This window comes from Budorcas taxicolor, chromosome 6 (assembly GCF_023091745.1).
Source record: "Budorcas taxicolor isolate Tak-1 chromosome 6, Takin1.1, whole genome shotgun sequence".
Classification (NCBI taxonomy): Eukaryota; Metazoa; Chordata; class Mammalia; order Artiodactyla; family Bovidae; genus Budorcas; species Budorcas taxicolor.
Window position 1 is genome coordinate 91951429 of NC_068915.1, and position 9313 is coordinate 91960741.

Consider the following 9313-nt stretch of genomic DNA (forward strand, 5'->3'; position numbering starts at 1 on the left):
TGGTTGTCCCCTTCTCCTCCTGCCCCCAATCCCTCCCAGAATCAGGGTCTCTTCCAATGAGTCAACCCTTCGCATGAGGTGGTCAAAATATTGGAGTTTCAGCTTCAGCATCAGTCCTTCCAATGAACACCCAGGACTGATCTCCTTTAGAATGGACTAGTTGGATCTCCTTGCAGTCCAAGGGACTCTCAAGAGTCTTCTCCAACACCAAAGTTCAAAAGCATTAATCCTTCGGCGCTCAGCAAAAGGCATATAGCCAACAGTAATTAAGAGGTAAGCTGGTGATTATCTCCCTAGTTTTCAACACTGACACAACCTTAGTAGGTTATGTAATTCTTTACTAATATTTATGAAGGAACAAGCTTTTGATCACTAAAGATAAGGATGTGATTATGTTCAGCCTCTAAGGTGAGCTATGTATCTAGAAATAGAGAAGGCCTCCTACTCTTAAGCATTGTGCTACAAGGAAAGGGAAGGGACACACCTATGTTCCTAAAGGTGTAACCCAGATAAAACAAAAAAGCAAACAGTTTATTTTTTCTCATATAAAGAATATCTTTATGTATTATATACATATTTCTCCAATGCAGTGTCAAGATACTGTTACATATGATAGTGGTAATAAAAGCCACCTATCTAGAGTGAAGAGAGAAATCTTTACCTGATTTGTAGGTATTTTCGGCACACTCACTTTCCACATCTGGGCTTCCCTAGAGATTGCCTTTTCCAATAGGAAAGACAATCTCTGGTTTTCCAAAGGCCCTGGAAACTTCATGATATCCTATGGATCTGCCTGCCACCCAGCTTGATGTAGCTACCTATAAAAGCAAATATAAAACAATGTTCTATATTTAATTACACATATATAGTTAGGTGTAGCATTGTATAAATATGTTGGTACTTATTAAGCAATTCATAAAATAAAAATGTTATGAGGCAATATAGGATTTTACAACTCTTTAAAATACCATGTATTAAAATGTTTACAACAATCATCAGTTATCTAAAACATTCTCCCTTTAAATCTGAAATTCAGTTATAGAGACAAAAACATGACCATATAATTGACAGAATCTTTGATCAAAACATCAATGTGTCAAAACTAAGTCATAGACTTTTTAAACTAGAAATTTTTAGAACTAGTTGTCCCAAATATTCCTGTTTAAAATCTAACTGGATAAGGGCTAAGCAGTCTCTTCATTTAAAAAAAAAACCAAACCATTTCCACTTAGAATGAAACTATCCCCTTAAGTATGAAACCATCCTGAACTGTGCTTCCCAATACAGTATCCACCAGCTACACAAGTAAATATTAAAATTAGAACTGAATAAAGTTAAAATTCCTCAGTCACACTAGTCATATTTCAAGTACTAAACAGCTACATGTGGCTAGTGAATACTGCACTGGACAGTACGGCAAAGGACCATTTCTATCAAGGCAGCAACTTCTACTTGACAATGCTGATCTAGAAAGCCCAACAGTAAGGTAACTGGCACCAGTGGTAAAGAACCCACCTGCCAATGCAGGAGACACAGAGATATGGGTTTGATTTGTGGGTTGGGAAGATCCCTTGGAGGAGGAAATGGCAACCCACTCCAGTATTCTTGCCTGTGTAATCCCATGGACAGAGGGGCCTGCCAGGCCCCAATCCACAGGGTTGCAAAGAGTTGGTCACAGCTGAAGTGACTTAGCATGCGAGGTAACTGGCACTCTAAAATGAGCAAGTCTAAAATGCAAAGTCTAGATCAGCACAAAGCATCGTCTGAGAAGATATTTCTACATTAAAGCTAAAAAAAAAAAAAAAAAGGAAACCACAGAGATTTAACTGTATGTAGAAAACTGGAGACACTGTGGAAGGATGTCAAAAAAAGGTAATTAGATTTGCTGAAAGTTAACTGCCAAAGAATTGATGCTTTCGAATTACGGTGCCAGAGAAGACTCTTGAGAGTCCCCTGGACAGCAAAGAGATCAAACCAGTCAATCCTAAAGGAAATCAACCCTGAACATTCACTGGAAGGACTGATACTGAAGCTCCAATACTTTGGCCACCTGATGTGAAGAGCCAGCTCACTGAAAGAGACCCTGACGCTCGGAAAGACTGAAGCCAGGAGGAGAAAGGGGCGGGGGCAACAAAGGGTGAAATGGTTGGATGGCATCAGCAACTCAATGGACATGTATGTGCATGCATGCTCAGATTCTGCAACCCTACAGACTGTAGCCAGCCAGGTTCCTGACCACGGGATTCTCCAGGCAAGAATTCTGGAGTGGGTTGCCATTTCGTATTCCAAGGGATCTTTCTGACTCAGGGATAGACCTGCATCTCTGGAGTCTCCTGCACTGGCAGGTAAGATTTTTTGAGCAAACTCCAGCAGATAGTGAAGGACAGGGAAGACTGGCATGCTGCAGTCCATAGGGCTGCAAAAGTTGGACACAACTTGGTGACTGAACAACAACAAAGCAACTAAAAAGGTTATTAAACTCAGAAAAAGAGATTATGCAAGAAAGTAAATATAAGAAAATATAATAATGTAAGAAAAGCTATGAAAACCTGGACAGCATATTAAAAAGCAGAGACATTACTTAGGTCATATAGTCAAAGCTATGGGTTTTCCAGTAGTTATATATGGATGTGAGAGATGGACCATAAAGAAAGCTGAAAGTCGAAGAATTGATGCTTTCGAACTGTGGCGCTGGAGAAGACTCTTAAGAGTCTCATGGACTGCAAGATCAAACCAGTCAATCCTAAAAGAAATCAGTTCTGAATACTCATTGGAAGGACTATGTTGAAGCTGAAGCTCCAATACTTTGGCCACCTGATGTGAAGAGCTGACTCATCAGAAAAGACCTTGATGCTGGGAAAGATTAAAGGCAGGAGCAGAAGAGGACCAAAGAGGATGAGATGGTTGGATGGCATCAATGACTCAATGGACATGAGTTTGAGCAAGCTCCAGAAACTGGTGATCAACAGGGAAGCCTGGCATGCTACAGTACATGGGGTCGTAAAGTCAGACACGACTGAGCAACTGAACTGAACTGAAATATAATAATATACCACAATATTTACAAAGCAATAATAATGAAAATACTGAATAGAGATTTCAACACAAAGACTGTGATAAAACTACACTGGCAAGAGGAGGGGAGTTCGAAGGCAGAATGAGAGCCTCATCTTTATATTTCAGAAAACATAAATAATATCTAAAACTCAAACATCAAAAAAACAGCAGTAGTTATTTGAAAGTATGATTTTTAAATAACAAGAGAAAAAGCTAAGAGTGGTTAACCTCTAAGGAATGAGAGAAGACAAGACAGTGGGGAAGTCAAGTAGCAGGGGAATGCTGTTTTTCACTGAAGACCTCAAATAACTATTCCATTTTATCAACTACATACCTGTATTACCTATCTGCTTCAGATTCCAGGGATTCTTTAAAAAATGTTTTAATGTCTAGTTTTAACACACAAAGTCCCTAATTTTTTATAAAAATATTTGAAAAAAACAAAATATAGAAGCCTCATCTTCAATTTCTGTGTTCCCTCTGCCCCAACTCTAGCTAATATCCTCTTCCCTATGAATCACCCCACATATTTCACTAACTTACTGCTTAACCTACTGCAAACTACCTCTGATTAACAGGACAGTGATTTTCTTTTTGCTTCTTTAAACTTCTGGGTTTTTGCAAATTTTTTATACCAAGCATGAAGTGCTTTTTATATTAAGAAACAAATAACTTAGAGTGGAAAATAGAAACCATCCTGAAAGGTCCATCTAAAAGGTAATTTCTTCCAAGAACTATCTTCCCTATAAATTCCTTTGCATTCATATCATGTTTTCATAACCCACAGGGCCCACAGCAGTGTCCTGATGAAACAGAGATAAAATCAAAGGCTCATTTCAACCCTTGGGGCCAAAACCAAAAAACTATAACCAAAACAAACCCAACCAAGTCTGATCTCTTTCAGAGATCAAGCCTTCAAATGTTTGAAGGCTGTTATCATGCTCATCAGTTCATCGTCTGCAGAAATGAAAAACTATTCAAGAGTTCCTCATGTGACATGATTTTAGCTCTTCAAAATTAGCACCAATTACTAATGCCCTCTAAGACCATTAGCTACTTTTTTAAAAAGGGGCTATTGAATTACCGAGACAAAATTTATGCTCAGCTAAAACTCTAAGACTTTCTAAGGTACACTCTTAGGCAAACTTCTCTACCTCCCTGCCTCATTGTGTGAGGGCTTTTGGTGCTTTTTTTGGGGGGTAGGGGAGGACATTACATTTTTGTTCAGGACCTTAAATGCATTCTTTCTTTAAACAAAGTTGTCTTGTTAAATTCCATTTACTGTTATATTCTGCTGAGATGTTCTGAGATTCCAATTTTGTTGCCTTGGTACTTTTCTCCACAATCTGAGATAAACAGACTCACTATAATTTCATTTAAAGTAAACATAAATATCAACCTCAGAAACACGAGTATAAACTAGATAATCACCTGTCGAGAGGTATTTAGAAGGAATACCTATACTGGATGCAGACTGAACTCCTTAGGTTCTAAGACTTCTTCTAAACCTAATTTTAATCAGTAATTGATTAACGCTTGTCAAAACTTATTTCATTCCTTTAGCTACTCTCACCAGGGTGGCTCACCAGGATCTGCCAGCTTTCTAAAATTAGTAAGACAAACTAAAAGAAAACCCCATACCCAAATGGCTTCACTGGTGAATTCTACCAAACATTTATAGAAACATTAAGACAAATTCTTCATAAACTCTTCCAAAAAATAAAGAGGAGGAGTCCTTCTCAACTCATTTTGAGGCCAGTTATAATCCTGCTACCAAAATCAAAGACTACAATAGGAAAACTGTAGACCAATATATATCTCTTTTAAATAAAGAGGCAGAATTCATCAACAAAATACTAGCAATCTGTATTTGTAACATAAAAAGGGGATTATACACCATAACCAAGCGGGATTTAGCCCAGGAATGCCAAGTTGGTTTAACATTCAGAAATCAATGTAACACGCCACAAAGTGAGGTGAAAGTCGCTCAGTCCTGTCCGACTCTTTGCAACCCCATGGACTATACAGTCCATGGAATTCTGCCACGGGAGTGGGCTGCCTTTCCCTTCTCCAGGGGATATTCCTAACCCAGGGATCGAACCCAGGTCTCCTGCATTGCAGGTGGATTCTTTACCAGCTGAGCCACAAGGGAAGCCCTATACCAAATCAACAGAAAAAACAAACAAACAAAACACAATAGGGAAACAACAAAGATGTCGTATTTCCTTAAACTTCAAAAAAAATGGGATATAAATAATACAAGCATGGAGGACATCCGTGGGGATGTTCTAGATTTTCCACGCTACAGAAAAGTGAAACTGCAGTATCTATCTGATCTGGCTACTGCGGATCAGATATAAACTCATTATCTGGATCCTGTAGAGACAGGGTCACTTTTGGCTCAACTGACATAATGAGAATTCCAACAGATATGACAAAAGTAAAAGTATCAATGTTAAGTTTACTAAAGTGGATAACTTTACTGTGATAACTGATTATCTGTAGGATGGTCTCTCCTATTAACCTTGATGGCAAACACTCTCCAGAGTTCAGCACTGTGCTAAGTAAATAATAATAATAATAGTTTATACTTGTTAAGTGCTTAGCTAAAAAATAGTAAGTGCTTATCACTTGGCCAGGTGTTGTTCAAAATACTGCCATATTAACTCCTCAAACTCAAAGAACGGTATTAAGTTTGGTGGTGGGGGTTTAGTCACCAAGTCGTGTCCAACTCTTTCAACCCCATGGGCTGTAGCCTGCCCAGCTCCTCTGTCCATAGGATTTTCCGGGCAAGAATACAGGAAAGGCTGGTCATTTCCTTCTCCAGGGGATGTTCTGGACCCAGGGATCAAACCCAGGTTTCCTGCAGTGCAGGCAGATCCTTTACATACTGAGCTACCAGGGAAGCACATTATTAAGTTTGTATTTTTATTAAGCCTCTTTTAAAGACGAAGAAACATGCACAGAAAGGTGAATAATTTTACCTTTGATCGTGGCATACAATCAGAATAAAACATGTACACACCGTTAAGCTTCCAATCTTAACCAAGAAACATCTGAGAGTTCCATTCTCAACTAGTATGTTACACTGCCATGAAAACTCACTTAACTCAGTTTAACTGCAAACCATCCAAGTGCACCTTCCCAAAACACGCTGATTCTACTAGTCTACTCTTCACCAGTATTTAGAAACTTCTAGTTCAGCAGCTCGGAATTTCTGATGTGTCTGGTCCCAGACTAGCAAATCTGAATCTTGCCCATTCTTTCTTGTCTGCTCCCTTCTACTTTGTCTGCCACAAATGACCTGGAAAAGCTACAAGCGGATAACACTACTTTCATTTTTTCCGAGATACAGACTGTACAGCAGTCAGACTGCCTGGGATGGAATTCTGGCCACCGTGTCCTGGCTGTCATCTAGTAGGAAAAATCAATTTTATGGAGCCTCAGTTCCCCTCATCTGTAAAATGCTTCGGAACCACCTACCCCTGTGAAGATTCAGTCAGTTGCAAACCACTTAGAACCATGCCTGTCCAATAGTAAGCCTCAACAAGTGTTACTATTAACATCATAATGTCACACTGCTGTTGTTCAAACGCTGAGTGGCTCCCACCGACAGAATAAAAGTTGAATACTTTGACATTCAAAGATCTCCAGTCTGATGCCATCCTACCTCCGGAAAGATACCCTTCCACTACTTTGCTATCTAATTCGCAACTCCTACCCAAACGATCTGCAGTGGAATCACTAGCTCGGCAGAGGGCCTTCCGCCCTCTTCAACTTTTCGGTCTTACTGCCCTTAGGGTGCAAACTCTTAAGCTCAGCTCCTTCGGCAGATCTTCCCCACCCACCCAAAACCCCGAGTAACGTTCCTCTCCCCCGCCTTCCCGCAGGTTTTCCCCATCATCTGCACCCCACCCCACCCCGTCCCGTCCCCAGCACCGCCTGCTTTGCAAAGCGAACGATTTTCCCCCGGGTCCCTTGGGGGCGTTGAGGTCTAGGGTTGGGGGTGTGTCCTTCTTTGTGTATCCCCCGGGCTCGCGGAGCCTAGAACGCACACTAGGAGGCGATTTGCTGCAGCTACAAAAAAAGTTACGCGCTGACGGAAAAAATTGGCCCGAAAGGGAACCCAGCGGAGCTGTTTCCAAACTGGGCAGGTGCCGAGTTGTTGGTGAGAGGGGTGGGGTGGGGGGTGTCCGGCAGGTTTCCCCGACGGAGCGCGCGGCGCTGGAGGGGGTCGCGCGCGGATCGCGAGGACCGTCCCCGCCCCTCACCTTCTCCTCCTCTTCTTCTTCCTCCTCCTCCTCCTCCCCGGCAGAACTGTAGACCTCAAAGTGGTGACGAGGGGTCATCCGGGGGCCCGTTACCACCTCAATTTCCTCTGCGCGCGGCGACGAGACGCGCGGGACCAGGACCGGGCCGACTGAGGAGGGAAAAGAGGGGGAAGCGGGCCGGAGGGCGCGGGCGCTGGCGCTCGAGCGGGACGCACGGCTGCAGCCGGTGGGCTGGTCAGCGAATTAGTTCCATGACGCCCCCGGACCTGAGGCCGCCGCCGCCGCCGCCGCCGGTCCCGCTCCTCCAACCGCCGCTGCTTGTGCCCGGGTGGGGAGGGGGTTCCCTCTCGCCATAGGGCGGCGGGGGCCGGGGAGAGGCGGGGGGTGAGACCGGCTCTGCCCCTGCCCAGGGGAAGCGCCTCCGAGGGGAAATGGTGAAAGGGGGGGAAGGGGGAAAAATAAAAAAAAAAATAAAAAGGAAGGGGAAAGGGGGGAGAAAAATAAGAAAAAGCGAGACAGAGGCGATGCCGCGTCCGCTCGCGGGGAAGGCTGGGGAGGGAGGGGAAGAGAGAAAGAAGTGCCGGCTTCTTCGGCTCCGCCCTCGCGGACCGATTTCTAGACTCGCTCACTCCCCGTAAACAACCCTGGTTTGGTCTCACATCCTCCAACTTTTCCCTCTCCGCCGCTTTTTCCGTCCAACGAACGTACTCAGAAGTTCGGCAAAAAGCTGGGCTGTTGGCAACGGGCCGGGAAAGTCTTTGGCATTGGGGTAGGAGGGGTAAGGAAAGCTAAAGGTGCGTGGACTCGTTTTCCATGGAGCAGCGGAAGGGTTTTCTCTTCGACGGCACGGTGACGTAAGCGCCTCCTCGACTCGCTGGAAAAGGCGTGCGGAGGCCGGAGAGTGCGCTGCGCATGCGCCCGGAGGAAAGAAAGACCAGGCTGAGCGCTCTGCTAGGGGGTGGGGTTTTATCTGGATGCTCTCCTGGCCAAACCTAGGGCTACCTGGTTTCACCAGCCTATCTTTGTCTTTGGGGCTTGTAAAAGAATCTTTTGGGGAAAAAGCCGGCGATCTGTTGCGTAAAAGTCTTGCATTCTTTGTTGACCTCGTAAAAAGTTCTGTGTTCTCTTCTCATCGTTGACATAAAAATAGAATTGCAGGTTTTTTGTTTTTTTTTTTTGCTGCCACGTCGTGGGTGGAGGGAGATTCTCAAGTGTATTAGCGATCGGAGAAATTGCGGGGGGCATATTCTTAAGCACCTTTTCTTTTGAAACTAAATTACATTGCTGGCAGCCGGGAACCTACTTGGTAAGGCGCCAAGGAAATTCTATACTGTTAACCAACGCATCTGAGTATTTCAGAGTAGGGTTACTACCACGTCTGTTAATGAGTATGTGATAACATATAAATGTGTTTTATTTGGGGTTTCTTTACGGGTTTTGGTGATTTTTTGCTTATCTTTTTAAATTGTTGTAGTTATAAAAAGAATAGAATTACAGAAAGTTTTGAAAAAGGAAAAAAACCCTCAAACTGAACTGTTTACAGAAGTCGCATTTGTGTTTTCCATTTCTGTTTTTTATATGCCTGTTTTTAACAGTCACTTAAATTTGTTTTGAGCTTATTCAGCCAGCTAGGTGCTAATAAGCTCTAGCAAACTGGAAGTAACTAAGACAAATAGCTTCTACCTTCGTGGAGTTTACTATCCAAACACAGAGGAAAACCGTGGAGCTAATTATCATTAACTAAAATCACCCAAAAGGGTGATTTGTTTACTTGTACGTTACATTCCCTCTGTAGAATATAAGGTCTAGGATGGTGGGGTCTTGCATGTTTTATTTTACCGTCTATTCCTGCATGTAAAAGGCTCTCAATACTTGATCACTGACTAAACAATTAGCAGTATTAAGATGGAAAATTGCAGGCTGCTATGGAAACACCTAATCCTAGACTAGTTAGGGATATCAGAAAACGTTTCTGTGAGGAAAAG

At 42.9% G+C, this 9313-nt stretch overlaps 1 protein-coding gene across 2 annotated transcripts in view; it reads right to left on the reverse strand.

Annotated features, from left to right (window-relative positions):
* The window catches only part of CCNI (cyclin I), a 35155-nt gene extending 27281 nt beyond the window's left edge, over nt 1-7874 (reverse strand). Inside the window, exons 1-2 of one of the 2 annotated variants that reach the window (XM_052642118.1) lie at nt 7329-7873; nt 662-818 (exon numbers count right to left, since the gene is read on the reverse strand). In XM_052642118.1, coding sequence (XP_052498078.1) covers nt 662-775 — 114 coding nt within the window. In that variant the 5' untranslated portion in view covers nt 776-818; nt 7329-7873. Of the gene's footprint in view, nt 1-661; nt 819-7328 lie in introns of both variants that reach the window. The other variant, XM_052642119.1, reaches the window with a different exon arrangement.
* Nucleotides 7875-9313: the final 1439 nt, after the last annotated feature.